This window comes from Pseudophryne corroboree, chromosome 4 (assembly GCF_028390025.1).
Source record: "Pseudophryne corroboree isolate aPseCor3 chromosome 4, aPseCor3.hap2, whole genome shotgun sequence".
NCBI classification, from domain to species: Eukaryota; Metazoa; Chordata; class Amphibia; order Anura; family Myobatrachidae; genus Pseudophryne; species Pseudophryne corroboree.
Window position 1 is genome coordinate 429731235 of NC_086447.1, and position 24138 is coordinate 429755372.

The 24138-nt window shown below is 45.7% G+C and overlaps 1 protein-coding gene across 1 annotated transcript in view; it reads left to right on the top strand.

The window, feature by feature from the left end:
• The window catches only part of LOC134910927 (uncharacterized), a 455362-nt gene that overhangs the window by 391375 nt on the left and 39849 nt on the right, over window positions 1–24138 (top strand). The window contains exons 84-92 of the mRNA XM_063919317.1: window positions 586–694; window positions 2442–2624; window positions 4548–4703; window positions 5058–5267; window positions 5837–5982; window positions 8381–8566; window positions 15369–15480; window positions 15567–15734; window positions 17609–17725. Coding sequence (XP_063775387.1) covers window positions 586–694; window positions 2442–2624; window positions 4548–4703; window positions 5058–5267; window positions 5837–5982; window positions 8381–8566; window positions 15369–15480; window positions 15567–15734; window positions 17609–17725 — 1387 coding nt within the window. The remainder of the gene's footprint in view (window positions 1–585; window positions 695–2441; window positions 2625–4547; window positions 4704–5057; window positions 5268–5836; window positions 5983–8380; window positions 8567–15368; window positions 15481–15566; window positions 15735–17608; window positions 17726–24138) is intronic.

The following is a 24138-nucleotide window of genomic DNA, read 5'->3' on the forward strand; positions in this document are numbered from 1 at the left end:
CAGACCATGGTCTGATCCCTATGTGGTTTATAACATCATCAGATGGCGTAAACCACTTTATGGTAAAGGAGGTGTTCTTGCAGGAGAGAACTCTTACAACACTGTGAGCATGTGCCGTGTCAGATTCGCTGTTGCCGTGTCAGATTCGCTGTTGCCATGTCAGATTCGCTGGTGCAGTGTCAGATTCGCTGGTACAATGTCAGATTCACTGGTGCAATGTCAGATTCGCTGGTGCAGTGTCAGATTCGCTGGTGCGGTGTCAGATTCGCTGGTGCAGTGTCAGATTCGCTGGTGCAGTGTCAGATTCGCTGGTGCGGTGTCAGATTCGCTGGTGCGGTGTCAGATTCGCTGGTGCAGTGTCAGATTCAAAAATGTAACAGACTCCTCTGATGGTTACATTTAGTACATAGTAAGGGAACTTTAATTAAGAAGTATTTTGCATACAGACTGTTAATAATCACAGCCTTGCCACCATTATTAATACATAGGTCCCAGATTAATATTATTTAGTAAAACTATATTGTAAAATAAAAAGTATATTTTCTAACTTATTAAAAATATATGTTCATGCTGTTTCCCCTGTAGGATGAAAGTTACTCATTTGCTTTTCAAAGTATGTGAGAGCTGCTGTCTTCCACTCCCGCAGAGAATGCTCCTGAAGCACCTTCCCATCATGCAGTTCATGCACACGCCGGTATGATCTCTAGGATAGCTTCCAGTGTATAAATGAATAAGACTGTTAAGTATCCAGCATCCAGCTTTCTCACCCGTGCCCAGCTTACTTTTAAACTGACGAGGGTACAAAAGTGGAAAATGCTCCTAAACATTTAAGAAACAATTCTGCCCCATGAGAACAACGGACTGTGCAAATGCTTGCTGAAATGACACTGCGCAGAGTTTTCATGCACAGAAAGAGGACAGGGCTGTGCCGCTTTGCAGTGTGCCTTATGCTTCTTAAGTGATTCGCCAACCACCAATGCAGTGGTATCCGGTCTATAGATCTACATTAAAAAGATCTACAGTCAATAGGTCCATAACTAATGGTAGACATGCATTAGGTCGACAGGGTCAAACGATCGACAGGGTCAAACCGTCGACGTGTGAGAGGTAGACAGTTCAAACGGTCAACTGTCAAAAGGTCAACATGACAATGGTCAATACACATATGGCCGTCACAGGTTTTAGTTGTTTTTTTCCAACTTTTCCATACTTTTCCATCCACGTGGACTACGACTGGGAATAGTAACCTGTGCCGAGCGCAGCGGTAGCAGAGTGAGGCACCTTGCACGAAGCATGGCGAGCGAAGCGAGCTATGTGAGGGGACGTGGTACACAAATGGGGCTTGTTTGTGGCAGAAAAGTGACAAAACACCCAACAAATTGTATCTACTTTTGTGTGTCAACCATTTCCATGTCGACATTTTGGCCATGTCGACCTTTTCTACTGTCTACCTATTCTGTTAACCTTTTGACCCTGTCGACCAAATGCATGTCTACCATTAGTGGTCGACCTATTGACTGTAGACCTCATAATCCACATCTCAATGTAGTACCACTGACAGATGCATGTGGATCCCTTTCACCATGCTGAGCAGGATAAACCAATTCCTGGCAGTTAGGTAAGATTCTCGTCCTTCTGGAAGTTAATACATGTATGAGAAAATAATACTTATAGCTTCAATTAATTTTCTGTAATCCATGTTAATTATTCAGATGCTTATTACCTCCTCTATTTTATTAAATAAGGTTGTATCTTGTATGTATATATTAATGATACCCAGCAAATAAGTTGTATAGGTGTTTCCAGAAATTGTCAAAGAAGGATGTATGCCTCTAGCAGCCTCACTTTGCTATTGCTGACTTTATATTCTAACTGTAGTATTAATCAATGGTGGCCAAACACTGGTTGTCACCTAATACACAGAGTCACTGCACTGTAGGGAGCTATGTTTCTCCTGTAGTCCATCTAATAGACTGCTACATTATCTGCAGTGCCATGCTTTGCTATGGTATCCAGGGCAGTCGAGAGCCGGGCTGGGCCCAAGTACTTTTCAAGGGGCTCTGCCTAATTACAGGAGGTGTGGTCATGTACTCTTAGAAAAAAATACTTTAAAAAATTGTATTTTAAGCACCTCCATGGCCACACTGCAGCCCAGTACACAGCAGTGTGTGCTGGGCTGAGGAGAAGAGCTGCAGCTGCTGCTGCCAGGTAAGGGGGAGGGGGCCTGGGCCCCTACTAGACCCTCACTGGGCCCCTTTATCAGACCTGGGCCCAGGTAATTTGTACCCTCTCCGCCCCTCTCTCTGCACCACTGATGGTATCTGCACTGTTCTGCATGCGGTAAGACTTATATAACAGCATTCTATGCAACATGTTGGCTGTGGGTGGATAATGCATGCTTTAGTGTTCACTATATGTAAATAACCTATATTGCTATTTAGATTGAAATCAAGACACTGGAGAACAGGGGCCTTCCAACAAACCCCCTTGCATTGAATAATTCATGCATGTTTACTACAGCGATGACTAGCAGCTCTTGGGGGTTAGTGAGTGATCCCACAGGACAAGCTATTGACTGGATTAAAGGTCACTTGCCGGAACACACAGTAGAAGTAATGTACCATGTAAGCACATAATTTAATGAATATATTGTGCTCATGTAATAATGAATATGTATTTTATGGAAAACTGTGAAAACCACAAATCAGTAATGAGCTGTGAACATTACCTATCTATCTATCTATCTATCTATCTATCCACACATACACATGTGTGAGGGCACTCATGTAACAATGAGTAGCAGCCCATATTGTATAGCTTATTGCTCATTTTCAGTGTAGATTATTGCATGACATTTATTTTACTTAAATAAGCTGGATGATGATAAGTGGCACTGAATTACATCTGTATAGGGAACTCAAGATGTTTAGCATACTGCACATGTGTAGGAGCCTGCATATGCAACTTAGTGTAGTTACGGGTATCTAAGAGTCATAAGTCACATGCACAACTCCTCTTATGACTGATTGGGTGGTACTGGCTGACAACGGGGCATTTCCACATAGGATAAATGTTCTGTGGGCTTGTTGATGGAATTGTGAGCTAGTCAGAGCAGGGCCGTCTTAACAGCAGTGTGGGCCCCTGGGCACAGCAATACTCTGGGGCCCCTACCCATCCTCCATGGATGGGGGTGCTATCAACGGCAGCTTTGATATCCCACGGGCGGTAGGGGGTGTTCTAGCTTCCGCTCAGCATGTAGGACCTGGAGCAGTAATTTCTGCTAATTACTCCTTTACTGCACAGATGGGGCGGGAGGGAGAACACTAAGCTGTAGAATATGGCACTGGGCTGAATGAAGGGGCCCCGGTACATGACTTCCAGGATGGTATGGGGTGTTTAATATGTAAGGGAGGGGTCGATAGTGGAGTGGGCTTCATTTTCATCATTTTTTGGTGGGAGGGCAGCTTACTTGACTGCAGATATGTCAAGTTCCTGGAAAAATATTTCTTCGCTTTGCATGGGATAAAAAAATTAGAGTGTCTCACCTGTCAGGAGGTTCTGGGGAATTGGGGATCAGAGTTCAGGAGCCAGAGCAATCCACCAACAAATATACAAAACTGCATATTAGGCGTGTGGAGCTTGAGCAGGGACCAGCTGCTTGAAGGCTGATATCTCTGGTTTTGGCATAGTAGAGACAAGCTGCTTGTGTCCACCGAAAGGGAAGAGTCACAGCTTTTGAAATCAGAAAAACTCTAAGTCATACAAAGCCTGAGATATCTTGATGGTAATAGCAATTAACAGGCTTGGATGGGGACCACTGCTTTGAACTCGGATATCTCTGGTTCCCTAGGGCCGATTTTCAAAAATCTGGTACCCCTGGAAAGAGGGGACCCTCAGCTATCAGCCTAGGGCCCTTATACTCCTGGGGCCCTTGGGCAAGAGCCCATTGAGCCCATACGAAAAGACGGCCCTGAGTCAGAGATGAGCAGAGCTCTGGGGGTTATTCAGGTTTGTTAGCAACTGGATAAAACCATGTTGCACGGCAGGTGAGGCAGATGTAACATGAGCAATGTAATTTCATTTTGGGTGGGTTATTTATATTGTTTCTGTGCAGGGTAAATACTGGGTCCTTTAATTTAATACTGCAGTTTAGATTTCAGTTTGAACACACCCCACCCAAATCTAACTCTCTCTGTACATGTTACATCTGCACCACCTGCAGTGCAACATGGTTTTGCCCAGTTGCTTGCTTTTTTGGTTTGCTAACGAACCTTAATAAGGCCCTCTGTCCACTTTCACTAGCATCTCCTGCACCTTGGATAGGGCAGGTGCAAATGCATGCTGCTGATATCTCCAGCGGATGCATTGGGGTGGTTTGGTTGCATGGATGCAGCCGAATTCATGCGGAAATCTACAATTATTTTTGAACATGTAAGCCAATTGTGGACACTTTGAATGCAGCTCTGAATTAAGCCCAATATGTTAAACGCCTCTTTATAAAGCTTGTTGTACTCTTCTATACTAAAGTTAAATGAAATGATTTGTAGGATCTTGTCTCTGAGATGGACACATGCCTGACAGTTGGACATCCCCTTTTGCTGACTTACTGTGATATCCAGACCCTTTCTCGGGATGTCCGCTTTTCACAGATTCTACGTTCTAAACGAATATTTCAGGAGCACAAGGTTCCATTCAAAATGATGGTATGTGTGTCTACACCTCTATCCATATACAGTAGGCCATAATAAACCACTGTGCATAGTGTTCTTTACTGCATTGTCTGTTAATAGTTCTAGTAGTTGTTTTTTAGCTAACATTATTTTGTTCACATAAATGTTAAATAATAGTATCTACCACAGGACACAAATGCCCCTCAAGCATACTCTTTATTCCATCAATGCAGTGCAGTTTGTTATGTCATATTATTAATATTGAATTTTCATTTATTTACATAAACACATACTTTCAACTGTGTGTTATGAGCCTGAAATAAATCGATCAGCATGAAATAACTTCACATCTGTGACGGTCTTCTAATCCTGTCTGGTTGTTTAAAGATTGGAGTGCATGAAGTAGAGTGCAACCCCGGTTTCCGTATATACCTGCATACCAGCTGCTTGCCCGAGGACATCCCGCCAGAAGTAGCCTCCTACTGCACCCTACTGTACTTCTACCAGGACAGAGACGGATTGGTAGAGCAACTTCTGGATAGATTTATACAAACCGAAAAACCTGGATTAAAAGAAGAGCGCTTCCTACTGAAACAGGTAATTGCTGCATTTTCTATTCATTCTTGACACATATTTCTGTGTCTAGTATTATTTAATGCAATCTATGTTATAAGCAGATGTAGTTAAGTTCCCGACAGTCGGGATCCCGGCATTCGAAATACCGACACCGGTTAATTTTCCGGCAGTCGAAATCCCAACCACCTCCCGGTATTCCCACTAGGGTGGTGGTCCACGCCGAGTGGGGAATACAATAATGTGGCAAGCTAAGCTCGCCACCGAGCCCGAAGCGTGGCGAACGCAGTGAGCCCACGAGGGGACACGCTCAATGTTGTGATTTTGACTGCTGGGATTCCGACGTCTGTATTTTGACCGCCGGGATCCCTACTTTCGGGAGATCATACTGAATCCGCTATAAGTACTAGTAGTTTTTTAGATAAAATTATTATGTTCACATTAATGTTAAAAAGATAGTAGTATCACCAACAGGACACAAATGCCCTTCAAACCTACCCTCTTTTTTTTTTCATCAATGCACAAATTAGTATTTACATTCCTGATACTGTAAATGAAACAGATAGACGTATTCTGACATTTTCTCTTTGCAGGAGTGCCTTAATAGCATGATAATACTTTCAGCCTTGGAGGAGAAAATAATAGCTACACTGCAAAGTCATGACTCACTGCTGCTCAGTCTCTCCGTTACTAAGAAGCTGGGAGATCTGACACTGCAGCATGAAGAAGCCACAGAAACGTATGTGCACAGCTTGTACCCTTACATTACACCTGTCATCCACCTGATGGGAATCTAATGAGTCTGCTGCTAGACTTGCTGGGAAATGTACAGAGCTGGAACACACTCAGTTTTAAAACAGTAACACAGTATATTGGGAAAAATCAATCTACATTCTGGCAAAAAGACAGAGTGGTCTCTTTATATGATATACATGTCTCAGCATATAAAACTAATGGATTAATTTCTTGTAGTCTCTAGTTCTGTATAGCTTTCTCTTAAAAAGCATAGTAAATGGCCTAAACTCAGGGGTGGGCAATTACTTCAGCTGGGGGGCCACTTAACACTTTCCAGTGACTATTCGAGGGCCGCCCACAAAATATCTTGTATAAACAATACCTATCACAGAAAATGCAGTAAGATTTCAATAAAGAATATGCTTATTAAACATTTTGCAAGGCAAACAGAATAAGAAAATGAACACTGATACAATATAGAAAACATTAATGAGAGTCCTGAATGGAAAAAAAGGAAATATGAAGAAGGCAGATCCCATACTTATAAATCATAAGTCAGTGCTGCAGCAAAAAAGAGAAAAAGGGATATAAATAAACGACTACCCAGGTCCACCAGTAGTTTAAATTTGCTACGGTTGCAACAACTGTTACCACTCTGTGGTTGCTAGAGCCTCAAATAAATAAACAAAGTTTGTCAGGATAAATGTCAGACTGTAGACAGAGAGAATTATTTGCAATGAATGTTTCTTTTATATGGTAAACTGCATAACACAGAAATATACATAGTTTACATGTGGTAATCTCATATCCGGGTGAGGGACAATTTAAACGTTTGAAGCAGAGACTGTAAAACAAACACTCATCATTTATGCACTGTTTTCAAAAACAATTTTGCATATCGAGGGCACAAGAAACAGCTGATTTTACTCGCTCACTCATACGGTGGTGTCTGGGTAAGGACAGAATTATCCCTTAGATCTAAGACTAATTAGCCATGCTTAATACATAAATACACAATTTCATATGCCTCCACGATTGTTCTGTGTGATAAGCAGAAGTAAATTCTTAATAGTTACAAACTTTCCAATGGTATATATATATACACACAGGTCCATGTGGACTTAAGTCCCCCAGAAAACACTTTCAAGCGGGTTCGTAAATCCCCCTCGTTCTATCCCTTTTTCTCTTTTTTGCTACAGCACTGACTTATGATTTATAAGTATGGGATCTGCCTTCTTCATATTTCCTTTTTGTCCATTCAGGACTCTCATTGGTGATTTGAGGGACTCCCCCTCCCATCACAGTTCTCCAACTGGTGGGGCATTTGTCCACCATCTAACACCAAAAGCATATCTATCTTTACTCTGAACATTTTCTGAACTCTCATCAATGATTCAGGAAACGGATGCACATCAAAACTCATAACCTACCATCATACCTCACTGCTCATGCCCAATCCCGTCCGACCTTGAAAGCCAAACAGTAGAGGGCCATACTAGTTAGTACCTGGTGGGGGACTACCAGGGAATACCCAGTGTGGTAGGTTTAAAATTAGGAACAACTCCAGTCTATCATTGACAGCAGATTCACATTTATTCTCACACTCCATCCTTGCTTTTTCAGGCATCCCACTTGTAACTATCCAAAGTCTGCTAACATTCCAAAAGCGGCCTTGGGCTATATTTTGCCCACCCCAAGCCTAAAGGGAAATGTAACTAAAACGCTCAAGTTAGGTGCTATTACAATTTTATTTGTCTTTTGACAACAGTATTGAAGAATTGCTATTATAAGAGCAGAGATCATGGATTTGCTTGTTCATACAATATGTTGCAATGAATAAATGTCATCATATGAGATATGTAGTAAGCAATTTGGTTGTCAGCAGAGCCAGACTGGCCACAGGAGGGAAACCCCTGGAGGGCCCTATTTCCTGAGATCCCACCCCCTCCTCTAGGGATCAGATTCCAGACTGTGCACTTGTATTTACAAGTACACAGTCTGGAACCATAGTCCTGTGCAGTATAAAGTTACATTATACTGCACAGGACTATGGTGTATTCCAAGCCTTTGTGGAGGCTGGTCACACTCCCTCTGGAAGCTGGCCATACCCCTGAGTATGAGCTCCTATCACTGCATTCCCCCAGTGGGCCCTTCTTGCACCAGTCTGACACTGGTTGCTGGTACCAATATAATTTTATTTAATAACAATTTAACCTACATATTAATGAGAGCCTACTTTAGCTTTATTGTAACAGTTGAAATACATGAGTAATATGTATCTAAATATGATTTTTGTATTGTAGCATAAATCATATAAAATTCATGCATGCATTGAATGTGTAGTTGTCACTTATGTCTAATGCATTTGTAGCTGATAAAGGCAATCTTGATTGTTTTCAAAGGTACATGAGGATTGTAGCCTCAGAAGACAACTTGTCACATGCCAGAGAAGGTTTCCGTGAGATAGCTGTGCGTGGTGCTGTGATGTTTGGCACTGTAAGAATGCTTCAGCACCTTAACACAATGTATGACACCAGCTACAAGCAGCTACTGGAACTGTTTAATGTATCAGTGGCGCATTCTGAGAGGTACAGTCCTGATTTTGGAAAACATGTTATAACTGTTTTTCCATATTGTATTCTTCCATTCATTTTACGCTTACTGATCTATACTGTCCGTATGCAGCCAATATTTGTGCAGGCAGTTTAGTGCTGGTTAGAGCAGCACTAGGTCCTCTACATAAATTTATGCCCATAGTCAAGACAGCGTGATGATGATCAGTCATCCAGGTGTCCATAAATCACAAGTGGTAAAATTGTATTTATATTTTTCTTATAGGATTATGCCATTTTTCTACTTTTACATATTAGTGAGACATGGGGGCAGATAGTTTAGGGGGAGTACATCAAGGACGTGCCATGAGGTAAATGGCTCAGGAAGCAATGGATAGTACAGAGTCAGATTTACACACAATATACGGTTTGAGCCAAAGGGTACATGTGGGCATTATACACAGGTGCAGCTATATATACTACTGGAAAGTTGCTGAGCTTTGATCAGAGATGTGCAGAAAAGATAGTCAGAGTTTTGACTATAAAAATGATTAGAATAATACAGAGAAGATATTTCTAACATATTCTTTGTATTTTTCATATACTTTATATAGTCAGAACTCTGGTGCTAACGTTAGTATGACAGGAAAGGCTCTGCCTCACCCGCCTCACCCCACCGCACGTCACTGGTGCACACCTCTACACTATCTGCCTCACCCGCCTCACCCCACCTCACGTCACTGGTACACACCTCTACACTATCTGCCTCACCCGCCTCACCCCACCGCACGTCACTGGTGTGCACCTCTACACTATCTGCCTCACCCCACCGCACGTCACTGGTGTGCACCTCTACACTATCTGCCTTACCCCACCGCACGTCACTGGTGCACACCTCTACACTATCTGCCTCACCCCACCGCACGTCACTGGTGTGCACCTCTACACTATCTGCCTCACCTGCCTCACCCCACCTCACGTCACTGGTGTGCACCTCTACACTATCTGCCTCACCCCACCGCACGTCACTGGTGTGCACCTCTACACTATCTGCCTCACCCCACCGCACGTCACTGGTGTGCACCTCTACACTATCTGCCTTACCCCACCGCACGTCACTGGTGCACACCTCTACACTATCTGCCTCACCCCACCGCACGTCACTGGTGTGCACCTCTACACTATCTGCCTCACCCGCCTCACCCCACCGCATGTCACTGGTGTGCACCTCTACACTATCTGCCTCACCCGCCTTAACCCACCGCACGTCACTGGTGTGCACCTCTACACTATCCGCCTCACCCCACCGCACGTCACTGGTGTGCACCTCTACACTATCTGCCTCACCCCACCGCACGTCACTGGTGTGCACCTCTACACTATCTGCCTTACCCCACCGCACGTCACTGGTGCACACCTCTACACTATCTGCCTCACCCCACCGCACGTCACTAGTGTGCACCTCTACACTATCTGCCTCACCCGCCTCACCCCACCGCATGTCACTGGTGTGCACCTCTACACTATCTGCCTCACCCGCCTTAACCCACCGCACGTCACTGGTGTGCACCTCTACACTATCCGCCTCACCCCACCGCACGTCACTGGTGTGCACCTCTACACTATCTGCCTCACCCCACCGCACGTCACTGGTGTGCACCTCTACACTATCTGCCTCACCCGCCTCACGTCACTGGTGTGCACCTCTACACTATCTGCCTCACCCCACCGCACGTCACTGGTGTGCACCTCTACACTATCTGCCTCACCCGCCTCACCCCACCCCACATCACTGGTGTGCACCTCTACACTATCTGCCTCACCCGCCTCACCCCACCGCACGTCACTGGTGTGCACCTCTACACTATCTGCCTTACCCCACCGCACGTCACTGGTGTGCACCTCTACACTATCTGCCTCACCCACCTCACCCCACCGCACGTCACTGGTGTGCACCTCTACACTATCTGCCTCACCCGCCTCACCCCACCGCACGTCACTGGTGTGCACCTCTACACTATCTGCCTTACCCCACCGCACGTCACTGGTGCACACCTCTACACTATCTGCCTCACCCCACCGCACGTCACTGGTGCACACCTCTACACTATCTGCCTCACCCCACCGCATGTCACTGGTGTGCACCTCTACACTATCTGCCTCACCCGCCTTAACCCACCGCACGTCACTGGTGTGCACCTCTACACTATCCGCCTCACCCCACCGCACGTCACTGGTGTGCACCTCTACACTATCTGCCTCACCCCACCGCACGTCACTGGTGTGCACCTCTACACTATCTGCCTCACCCGCCTCACCCCACCGCACGTCACTGGTGTGCACCTCTACACTATCTGCCTCACCCCACCGCACGTCACTGGTGTGCACCTCTACATTATCTGCCTCACCCGCCTCACCCCACCGCACGTCACTGGTGTGCACCTCTACACTATCTGCCTCACCCGCCTCACCCCACCGCACGTCACTGGTGTGCACCTCTACACTATCTGCCTCACCCCACCGCACGTCACTGGTGCACACCTCTACACTATCTGCCTCACCCCACCGCACGTCACTGGTGTGCACCTCTACACTATCTGCCTCACCCCACCGCACGTCACTGGTGTGCACCTCTACACTATCTGCCTCACCCCACCGCACGTCGCTGGTGTGCACCTCTACACTATCTGCCTCACCCGCCTCACCCCACCGCACGTCACTGGTGCACACCTCTACACTATCTGCCTCACCCCACCGCACGTCACTAGTGTGCACCTCTACACTATCTGCCTCACCCGCCTCACCCCACCGCATGTCACTGGTGTGCACCTTTACACTATCTGCCTCACCCGCCTTAACCCACCGCACGTCACTGGTGTGCACCTCTACACTATCCGCCTCACCCCACCGCACGTCACTGGTGTGCACCTCTACACTATCTGCCTCACCCCACCGCACGTCACTGGTGTGCACCTCTACACTATCTGCCTCACCCGCCTCACCCCACCCCACATCACTGGTGTGCACCTCTACACTATCTGCCTCACCCGCCTCACCCCACCGCACGTCACTGGTGTGCACCTCTACACTATCTGCCTTACCCCACCGCACGTCACTGGTGTGCACCTCTACACTATCTGCCTCACCCACCTCACCCCACCGCACGTCACTGGTGTGCACCTCTACACTATCTGCCTCACCCGCCTCACCCCACCGCACGTCACTGGTGTGCACCTCTACACTATCTGCCTTACCCCACCGCACGTCACTGGTGCACACCTCTACACTATCTGCCTCACCCCACCGCACGTCACTGGTGCACACCTCTATACTATCTGCCTCACCCGCCTCACCCCACCGCATGTCACTGGTGTGCACCTCTACACTATCTGCCTCACCCGCCTTAACCCACCGCACGTCACTGGTGTGCACCTCTACACTATCCGCCTCACCCCACCGCACGTCACTGGTGTGCACCTCTACACTATCTGCCTCACCCCACCGCACGTCACTGGTGTGCACCTCTACACTATCTGCCTCACCCGCCTCACCCCACCGCACGTCACTGGTGTGCACCTCTACACTATCTGCCTCACCCCACCGCACGTCACTGGTGTGCACCTCTACACTATCTGCCTCACCCGCCTCACCCCACCGCACGTCACTGGTGTGCACCTCTACACTATCTGCCTCACCCGCCTCACCCCACCGCACGTCACTGGTGTGCACCTCTACACTATCTGCCTCACCCGCCTCACCCCACCGCACGTCACTGGTGTGCACCTCTACACTATCTGCCTCACCCGCCTCACCCCGCCGCACGTCACTGGTGTGCACCTCTACACTATCTGCCTCACCCGCCTCATCCCACCGCACGTCACTGGTGTGCACCTCTACACTATCTGCCTCACCCGACCGCACGTCACTGGTGCACACCTCTACACTATCTGCCTCACCCCACCGCACGTCACTGGTGTGCACCTCTACACTATCTGCCTCACCCCACCGCACGTCGCTGGTGTGCACCTCTACACTATCTGCCCCACCCACCTCACCCCACCGCACGTCACTGGTGTACACCTCTACACTATCTGCCTTACCCGCCTCATCCCACCGCACGTCACTGGTGCACACCTCTACACTATCTGCCTCACCCCACCGCACGTCGCTGGTGTGCACCTCTACACTATCTGCCTCACCCGCCTCACCCCACCGCACGTCACTGGTGTACACCTCCACACTATCTGCCTCACCCGCCTCACGTCACTGGTGTACACCTCTACACTATCTGCCTCACCCGTCTCACCACACCGCACGTCACTGGTGTGCACCTCTACACTATCTGCCTCACCTGCCTCACCCCACCGCACGTCACTGGTGTACACCTCTACACTATCTGCCTCACCCGCCTCACCACACCACACGTCACTGGTGTGCACCTCTACACTATCTGCCTCACCCCACCGCACGTCACTGGTGTGCACCTCTACACTATCTGCCTCACCCGCCTCACCCCACCGCACGTCACTGGTGTACACCTCTACACTATCTGCCTCACCCGCCTCATTCCACCGCAAGTCACTGGTGTGCACCTCTACACTATCTGCCTCACCTGCCTCACCCCACCTCTCTGGTGCACACCTCTACACTATCTGCCTCACCCGCCTCACCCCACCGCACGTCACTGGTGTGCACCTCTACACTATCTGCCTCACCCACCTCACCCCACCGCACGTCACTGGTGTGCATGTCTGCATGGTACTGATACTTCTGGTACACTTCTAGCCACTTTTCACAACGGGGCTCTTCATGGTCATTTGCAGCCCCAGGCCCATGTGGCCCTTAATCCAGCTCTTGTTAACAGGAAGTTCTGTACAGAAGTAATACAAATGACGTATCAAAAAAAAAAAAAATACAAGAAGACACGGACAAACACATCACATGCATTTCACTGTAATGGATGGATTGTTTAAGGGCTAGAAGGCTGTTAAAACGGGTGTAGAAAGTATTGACGGCACTTGCATCCCAGCACCCAGCGTACCGATGCTGGGATGCCGACCGCCGGAATGTTGGCAGTGGTGTCATTGAAGCAGGGACTTCACAATAATGCTATAAGTGAAATATTAGCATCGACTATTAATGTGGCCATACACTTTGCAATTCTGAGAGCTAATTAGATTATTGTAGAACCGATTGGTTGTATATCTCTGTTTGCATGGGCTTTACAGACATGCCAGATTGCGACCTTTGCCCCAGCACACTTCCTGCTCCTTAAAGTCTTATATAGATCTTGAGCACATTAACTGGGCCCATAATATCTGACTTTTTGGTCTGACAGGCAAACACATAGATATCTATAGTGCAAATTTTTGAGTATTCAGATTTGCCCACTTTTGGGCATCTGTAGACAGGGCCGGTTCTGCGGCTTTGCGCGCCCTGGGCGGCAATGGGGGGGGGTGGCTTCGTGCAGGGGGCGTGGTCATTTACGCCCCCTGTACAGACTGAAATGTGCCCCCCCCGCTGCCCGCTGTGAAGCCCTTCGTGGAGAGGTCCTTTAATGGCGGTGCGCGATGACGTCATCGCGCACCGCACAGTAAAGGACCTCTCCACGAAGGGAAACTCTAGTTTCCCTTCACAGCGGCCAGTGGCAGCGGGGGACAGCAGGCAGCGGGGGGCACAGCAGCAGCGGATCTTGCCCTGGTACGGCGCCCTCCGGAAGGCGGCGCCCCGGGCAAAAGTCCTGCTTGCCCGTGGCAAGATCCGCTACTGTCTGTAGACATCAGTATAAAGCTGGGTACACACTTTCTCAATCACTCAGATGGTCTGGTTAACGCTGCTGATCGGCCGAGCAGTGTGTTCCAGCCTGCCCTTCTGTCAGCCGCCTATGAGCCCCGTACACAGGGGCCGATTCAGACCTGATCGCTGCTGTGCATTTTCGCATAGCGGGTGATCAGGTCTGAACTGCGCATGCGTATGCACCGCAATGCACAGGCGCGATGGTCCGCAGTGACAGGGAGCGCCGGGCAGCGATGGGATGGTGCAAAAAATCTAATCGCACCGGCAAATGCAAGGAGATTGACAGGAAGAGGGTGATTGTGGGTGGCAACTCACCATTTTTGAGCAGTGTCCGGAAAAAACGCAGGCGGGACCAGGTGTTTGGAGGGAGGGTTTCTGATGTCAGCTCCGGCCCCGATTATCGCACTGGAAGAGTAAGTCCTGGGCTGCGCAGAGACTGCACAAAATTAGATTGTGCAGCTCTTCAACATATCTGAACGCACAGATACACAGTGATTTCCCCCTCCGCCTGTAGGTGGCGACTACCTGATCGCAGGGATGCAAAAAACACACCCTAGTGATCAGGTCTGAATTAACCCCTCAGTGAGCTAGGAATATCTCAGTGTGCATGTGCATCTATGGGATCGGGAGGTTGGGCTGACAAATATTAAACAGTACATAAGATACAACCTCCCGATCCCGACCAATGCAGGAGCATTGTAAGCCGCACACTATATCAGGTGGTCAGTCCGACAATTGTATAGGTATATACCAGCATAAGGCTGATAAAAAATATAAAGAGGTAATCATAAACAGTATCTTATGATGTGAAATAAGTCATATTGATATAAATCATGAACACAAGGGAATATCACAAACAGCATAATGCTTAATACATAATTAGACAGAATGCCTATGATTCAGATAATAGCACATTTGCAGTTAGAACAGGAGTCTTTATAAAACTATACTAACTTCTTTAAAATGAGTAACTGTACTTAGCACAGTGTCTGTGATATATCACTGTAAGATAGACTCCATTCTTTCTGTCTTGTTACTTTAGGTATTCACTCAAAGGAGTAGTTTCCTGTGTGACCAGTAACATATTCTCCTACATAGCAAGATCCTTGCTGGAAGAGGACAGGATGGTCTACACCCTGCTTGTAGCATTAGAGGTGAGCATCAACATACAAAGTCACAAAGCGTGTTCTCGTATGTGCAATAATGAGAGACCAAGTGACTGTGTGTCTTTGTTATATAGGTGGAAGAGTCACTCGGGCGAATAGGGCCAGGTGAGAGAGAATTTATAATTTCCCCAGAATTATGTGTTGCGGTGCTGCAAGGTGCGGCCAGTAAGGTGTATGAAGCACGTCAGCAAGCAAAGAATCCATTCGAGTGGATGAGTGAAGAACAATTTAAAAATGTACAGGTAAGGAGGAGACCTGGCAAGATCCTGAAAGTATATCCCTAAGAAATAAAGAAATGTGGACAAACCATAAAAGGCGGTGGTATCTTTTGTACAGTCCCTTCTTACTCAGTGCTACCATACCATATAGCATTTTATCATGGGAGGGACTGTATTTAAAATAATTTTTACAAATGACCAACAAACAATACTCATCCTTTATGCAATTAAAATGTTTAAACGTTTCAAAAGGGGCTGCATACGTCCTGTAGCCCCAGTATACTGTGTGCCTGGCGGTGTGCTCGGCCTGCTGAGCTTTGGTGTATGTAGTACAGGATCAGTGGCTGCCCAAAGAGTAGTATCTCCCGAAGGAGTAATCAAGGTGGTTAATGTGTTGTTGAAGGCATCATAATGCTTTAATGACCACAACAGATGTATCTAGTGAGTAATAGAAGATGCTACAGTAGTGACAGGAGCTAATGCAATTTGTGTCTGATATTGCTAAATCATTTGAATAGTTCTGATGTCTTCATACTGTATTAGAGAAAATGAATGAAGAGGGTAAAAATTATACACAGTAGGAATTCATCAGAAGGCCTAGTTTGCTCCATCTTGAATGCAATGCATATAATGTGTAGGAATAATATGGGAAGCCCAAGAAGACATAACACATTAAAAAGTACTACAGCCTACGGCATGTAACTAAGGTAGTAACAAACTTATTAAAGCCAGGATGGGGGAAATCTGAGCATTATAACTTCCCCCATTTTGGGGATTATAATGCTTTCTGTAGTACAGGGTATTATTGTCTGGTGATAACATCATTTAAGAGAGGAGACTATCTTCTTTCAAATTAGGTGCCCTACTTCCAGCAAGTAGTTGTTCTAGTATTTCATAGTGTTGCGTTTTATAATAGGTGATCACCAGACAATAACTAGCCAGAGGTCACATTATAGCACACTGTAGCAATGATGCTGGAAAATGTACAGCCATCATTGGCAGCTCTTACCCTTTATGTGAGGGGGCTGACCATGCTGCAGTCCTGTCAGGGCCCTTACTGTGCACAAACACCGACTTCTAGGGACTGTAGTGGCTGCACTCCCTAGAAGCTGGGTAGGGCTGATGGAATATCAAGGGAGTGACTTCCCATTGGAGGCACTCTCTGTGCTAATCATGACCTGGAATGTCAGTTCCAGGGGGAGAAAACACCTCCTGCCTGACTAGTGGTTGGTTAGCAGGTAGCACTTCTAGTTAAAAGCCAATTCTACTGCCAGAGAAGACTCACAGGTTCACTGGCGGTGTCGGATTTTACATGGTTTGGGGTGGGGCTGGTCAAGGGGGCTGTAGCCCCTAGGTAAAATCCACCACTTACAGTAATACACTGTATCTATATATACTGTATTTGTTATTTCAATCCACAATACTTAATTTTTAAAATTCCCCAGCTTGTAATCTTCTTAATTCAGAAAAGAGATGGAAGCAAAATTTCTGTAGCAGTTCTTTAAAATAAATGTCCTCCTTATACACTGGTCTGTAAATGGATGTCTGTTTTTTTTAGCATCCTTCAGATCATGGGGTAGACCCTAACTGCTGTTGATAAACCATATCCTAGTAATACAGTTTTTGGTTGAGATAATATATATGTACTTATATCTTGGAAGTTCTAGATGGTGGACCATAACTACAAATGCCCCAATTATAATCTAATGTTGCTGGTATGATGATTGCAAAGATGTATCCCTCTCCATATAACAAGCAGAATAGGCAATGGGAACAGAAATTATAGTGTGCTTAGAGAACACATACTACATTGAATGCCTGCTTCTGTGTGCACATCTTCAATTATTATTGACACTAATTAACTCTATTTGCATATATTCATCTTGTGTTTGGTGAAGATCCTTGCAACATACTTTGACTGGTTTGGAGAGCTCTTTGATAGAATGTACAAGGACGGTAAAGACCTTACATGGAAAACATTTTGTGAGAGTGATCAGCCAGAAAATTCTTCAAAGGTAACTATTCTTATCTTGTGTGATTACAGATATCTCATTAACACAAACAAGAACATTATTATCATCATCATCACAGGAACAAGTGGTTTCACCCTATATACTCTTTATTTAATCATGTCACTCATTTCCTTCAAGAGGTGCACTACTAGACTAACATAGGATAGCATAAACCTAAGAAGATTCTGATTTGGAGACACTCTTGATTCCACTCTGGTATTCATATAATCGCCTACTGTCAGTCAGGGATTAACAGCAAATATGTCAAATTATTTTTATTAACTACCATTCTGCATATTCTTTCATAGGGGGTGAGCGTATCCCATAAGGTCTGATTCCGAGCCACATCAGTGTCTGCATCTTTTGGCATAAGGACGTCTGTGACTGGTGCACACTGTGCATCTGGCCGTGTAATGGCTGAGACGCCCACTTTGAGCATCTATAGAAGCTGTAATACTGCTTGCTGCCTCTAGTTGCACCATAAAAACTTGCACCATCCCTATGGTAGGACGGTGCAGATTTTCCATCTGAGTATGGCCTCCTATGTGAGCGCTGAAGCCCCTGTATACACAAACACAATGTCACGCCTGCAATGCTTCCATAATATGCCCACTATACACCCATAAAACCATTTTTGTACATCTGTGTAGATACCTTCTAGTTACCTAGAGAAATGTGGTTATGAACCCATTGATAACAAGGCGCCACCTTAGAATTGTGCGACCATCACCCTGTGGTGGAAATATTAGAAGTATATTTACGTTCCTTATGTATACACCAAAATCCTCTTCACTTCAGAGCCTGGACCTCATCAGCTCAGCATATGTAAGGAGAATAAATTCTCATGTGTAGCAATGTAAATTTAATATATGAATTATAATAAATTGTGGAAAACTGCTCTAATCAAGCTGGTAACAATCCCCAGGTGCTGCGGGAGGGGGTTACTCTAGACAAGAAATACAAAAGGGATTTTTCCCACGCACTCTGCTGGCTGTTAGTAAGAAGAACTGTATACACTATGTAATAATAGAAAATTTAGAGCTCTTCGTTACATATGTTTTGCAAAAGATATGATAAGCCTCCAGGCCACTTCACGGCTGCTCTATTGCTGGAGGTCCCTAACTAAGCATAAGTCCAGGGCTTGGACCCCACAAAGTCGGCTCAGGCCCGACCACCCTAGGGCAGCACACCATTGAAATACTAAAGTGTTAATATGTGTTAAGAAAGAAGCAGAAGCTATGGGTTAGAAAGTGCTACAAAAATAAGGGTGTTAATAAAATACTCAAAAGAGTAATATTAGTGAAAAAATAGGAGTGTTACATAAGTGCTAAATAAATAATATGGCGTGCTACCCCAAGGTGGCCCAGCCCCACCAGACCTAGGGGGTACCACTCCCCAAACCCATGCACAGCATAATAATAATAATAATAACATCCACTATGGGTCATACAATTGCTTAATGTATGGCCACATGATAATGGCACATACAAAACATATCCAGATTGAGAGCTAGTTTACCTGGAGGCACCCCTGTATCCTCCAAATGGCACCACAGGACCCAGCATGCCCTCCTAATGCTGGCTCCATCTATGCCTCACTGAACTGCAATAAATTGTGGAAAACTGCTCTAATCAAGCTGGTAACAATCCCCAGGTGCTGCGGGAGGGGGTTACTCTAGACAAGAAATACAAAAGGGATTTTTCCCCACGCACTCTGCTGGCTGTTAGTAAGAAGAACTGTATACACTATGTAATAATAGAAAATTTAGAGCTCTTCGTTACATATGTTTTGCAAAAGATATGATAAGCCTCCAGGCCACTTCACGGCTGCTCTATTGCTGGAGGTCCCTAACTAAGCATAAGTCCAGGGCTTGGACCCCACAAAGTCGGCTCAGGCCCGACCACCCTAGGGCAGCACACCATTGAAATACTAAAGTGTTAATATGTGTTAAGAAAGAAGCAGAAGCTATGGGTTAGAAAGTGCTACAAAAATAAGGGTGTTAATAAAATACTCAAAAGAGTAATATTAGTGAAAAAATAGGAGTGTTACATAAGTGCTAAATAAATAATATGGCGTGCTACCCCAAGGTGGCCCAGCCCCACCAGACCTGGGGGGTACCACTCCCCAAACCCATGCACAGCATAATAATAATAATAACATCCACTATGGGTCATACAATTGCTTAATGTATGGCCACATGATAATGGCACATACAAAACATATCCAGATTGAGAGCTAGTTTACCTGGAGGCACCCCTGTATCCTCCAAATGGCACCACAGGACCCAGCATGCCCTCCTAATGCTGGCTCCATCTATGCCTCACTGAACTGCAATAAATTGTGGAAAACTGCTCTAATCAAGCTGGTAACAATCCCCAGGTGCTGCGGGAGGGGGTTACTCTAGACAAGAAATACAAAAGGGATTTTTCCCACGCACTCTGCTGGCTGTTAGTAAGAAGAACTGTATACACTATGTAATAATAGAAAATTTAGAGCTCTTCGTTACATATGTTTTGCAAAAGATATGATAAGCCTCCAGGCCACTTCACGGCTGCTCTATTGCTGGAGGTCCCTAACTAAGCATAAGTCCAGGGCTTGGACCCCACAAAGTCGGCTCAGGCCCGACCACCCTAGGGCAGCACACCATTGAAATACTAAAGTGTTAATATGTGTTAAGAAAAAAGCAGAAGCTATGGGTTAGAAAGTGCTACAAAAATAAGGGTGTTAATAAAATACTCAAAAGAGTAATATTAGTGAAAAAATAGGAGTGTTACATAAGTGCTAAATAAATAATATGGCGTGCTACCCCAAGGTGGCCCAGCCCCACCAGACCTGGGGGGTACCACTCCCCAAACCCATGCACAGCATAATAATAATAATAACATCCACTATGGGTCATACAGTTGCTTAATGTATGGCCACATGATAATGGCACATACAAAACATATCCAGATTGAGAGCTAGTTTACCTGGAGGCACCCCTGTATCCTCCAAATGGCACCACAGGACCCAGCATGCCCTCCTAATGCTGGCTCCATCTATGCCTCACTGAACTGCAATAAATTGTGGAAAACTGCTCTAATCAAGCTGGTAACAATCCCCTTCTTTCTTAACACATATTAACACTTTAGTATTTCAATGGTGTGCTGCCCTAGGGTGGTCGGGCCTGAGCCGACTTTGTGGGGTCCAAGCCCTGGACTTATGCTTAGTTAGGGACCTCCAGCAATAGAGCAGCCGTGAAGTGGCCTGGAGGCTTATCATATCTTTTGCAAAACATATGTAACGAAGAGCTCTAAATTTTCTATTATTACATAGTGTATACAGTTCTTCTTACTAACAGCCAGCAGAGTGCGTGGGAAAAATCCCTTTTGTATTTCTTGTCTAGAGTAACCCCCTCCCGCAGCACCTGGGGATTGTTACCAGCTTGATTAGAGCAGTTTTCCACAATTTATTGCAGTTCAGTGAGGCATAGATGGAGCCAGCATTAGGAGGGCATGCTGGGTCCTGTGGTGCCATTTGGAGGATACAGGGGTGCCTCAAGGTAAACTAGCTCTCAATCTGGATATGTTTTGTATGTGCCATTATCATGTGGCCATACATTAAGCAATTGTATGACCCATAGTGGATGTTATTATTATTATTATTATGCTGTGCATGGGTTTGGGGAGTGGTACCCCCCAGGTCTGGTGGGGCTGGGCCACCTTGGGGTAGCACGCCATATTATTTATTTAGCACTTATGTAACACTCCTATTTTTTCACTAATATTACTCTTTTGAGTATTTTATTAACACCCTTATTTTTGTAGCACTTTCTAACCCATAGCTTCTGCTTCTTTCTTAACACATATTAACACTTTAGTATTTCAATGGTGTGCTGCCCTAGGGTGGTCGGGCCTGAGCCGACTTTGTGGGGTCCAAGCCCTGGACTTATGCTTAGTTATGGACCTCCAGCAATAGAGCAGCCGTGAAGTGGCCTGGAGGCTTATCATATCTTTTGCAAAACATATGTAACGAAGAGCTCTAAATTTTCTATTATTACATAGTGTATACAGTTCTTCTTACTAACAGCCAGCAGAGTGCGTGGGAAAAATCCCTTTTGTATTTCTTGTCTAGAGTAACCCCCTCCCGCAGCACCTGGGGATTGTTACCAGCTTGATTAGAGCAGTTTTCCACAATTTATTGCAGTTCAGTGAGGCATAGATGGAGCCAGCATTAGGAGGGCATGCTGGGTCCTGTGGTGCCATTTGGAGGATACAGGGGTGCCTCCAGGTAAACTAGCTCTCAATCTGGATATGTTTTGTATGTGCCATTATCATGTGGCCATACATTAAGCAATTGTATGACCCATAGTGGATGTTATTATTATTATTATGCTGTGCATGGGTTTGGGGAGTGGTACCCCCCAGGTCTGGTGGGGCTGGGCCACCTTGGGGTAGCACGCCATATTATTTATTTAGCACTTATGTAAAACTCCTATTTTTTCACTAATATTACTCTTTTGAGTATTTTATTAACACCCTTATTTTTGTAGCACTTTCTAACCCATAGCTTCTGCTTCTTTCTTAACACATATTAACACTTTAGTATTTCAATGGTGTGCTGCCCTAGGGTGGTCGGGCCTGAGCCGACTTTGTGGGGTCCAAGCCCTGGACTTATGCTTAGTTAGGGACCTCCAGCAATAGAGCAGCCGTGAAGTGGCCTGGAGGCTTATCATATCTTTTGCAAAACATATGTAACGAAGAGCTCTAAATTTTCTATTATTACATAGTGTATACAGTTCTTCTTACTAACAGCCAGCAGAGTGCGTGGGAAAAATCCCTTTTGTATTTCTTGAGAAAGACCCTGATTGCAGGGGTTGAAACGCGTTGGCTGCATGGTGTTGCTGACCCCTTGATTCCAGAGTTGTCTTGAGAGCACTGAACGGTACCTGCATATTTCATCCGAAGTTGCCTACCCGGGTGGACTTACTTTTGGGTGTTTAACAACGCTTGTTTGAGAACTGCTTATCCACCAGTTCTCCACAACATCTGGTAATTGCTCAGTCCTCTGGGGACATTAAATGAAATCATAGTGGGAATTCTTTGTATTGTTTTTATGTATATCCATGTGTGATTTGTATAATTCATATATTAAATTTACATTACTACACATGAGAATTTATTCTTCTTACATATGCTGAGCTGATGAGGTCCAGGCACTGAAGTGAAGAGGATTTTAGTGTATACATAAGGAACGTAAATATACTTCTAATATTTCCACCACAGGGTGATGGTCGCACAATTCTAAGGTGGCGCCTTGTTATCAGTGGGTTCATAACCACATTTCTCTAGATAATTTCTGAGTGTATTGGAGGGACACTCACCTTTTGAATCTGCTTGACAGGGCTGCCTGGTTGTTTTTTGCGCAGAAGATTAATCACCTTCAGTGATTTTTATACACGACCTTCTAGTTACCGCCCAGGAATGCCCAGCACATTTCCAATACATTTCTGGTACCATACATCTTAATTGCAACTGTGCCTCTGTGCAAACACACAGCATAACATATGCGCCATATGAGTTTTTAGGGGTTTTCCAACAAACATTGCTCAATTCTGTGACCATCAACATTGCACATCATTCAGAAAAGGGCTAGGGTCTTATATTCTAACACACTTGTTACAGTACATGTTTCTTATGATGTAGCTGTTCTCATATCTGTTCCATTGAGAAAAGTACCCTGTGGTCTGTAGATGAGGTGCACAGGTGTAAAATGATAAAGACAAGACACTGCGGTCTGTAGATGAGGTGCACAGGTGCAAAATGATGAAGACAAGACACTGCGGTCTGTAGATGAGGTGCACAGGTGCAAAATGATGAAGACAAGACACTGCGGTCTGTAGATGAGGTGCACAGGAGCAAAATGATAAAGACAAGACACTGCGGTCTGTAGATGAGGTGCACAGGAGCAAAATGATGAAGACAAGACACTGCGGTCTGTAGATGAGGTGCACAGGAGCAAAATGATGAAGACAAGACACTGCGGTCTGTAGATGAGGTGCACAGGAGCAAAATGATGAAGACAAGACACTGCGGTCTGTAGATGAGGTGCACAGGTGCAAAATGATGAAGACAAGACACTGCGGTCTGTAGATGAGGTGCACAGGAGCAAAATGATGAAGACAAGACACTGCGGTCTGTAGATGAGGTGCACAGGAGCAAAATGATAAAGACAAGACACTGCGGTCTGTAGATGAGGTGCACAGGAGCAAAATGATGAAGACAAGACACTGCGGTCTGTAGATGAGGTGCACAGGTGCAAAATGATGAAGACAAGACACTGCGGTCTGTAGATGAGGTGCACAGGAGCAAAATGATGAAGACAAGACACTGCGGTCTGTAGATGAGGTGCACAGGAGCAAAATGATAAAGACAAGA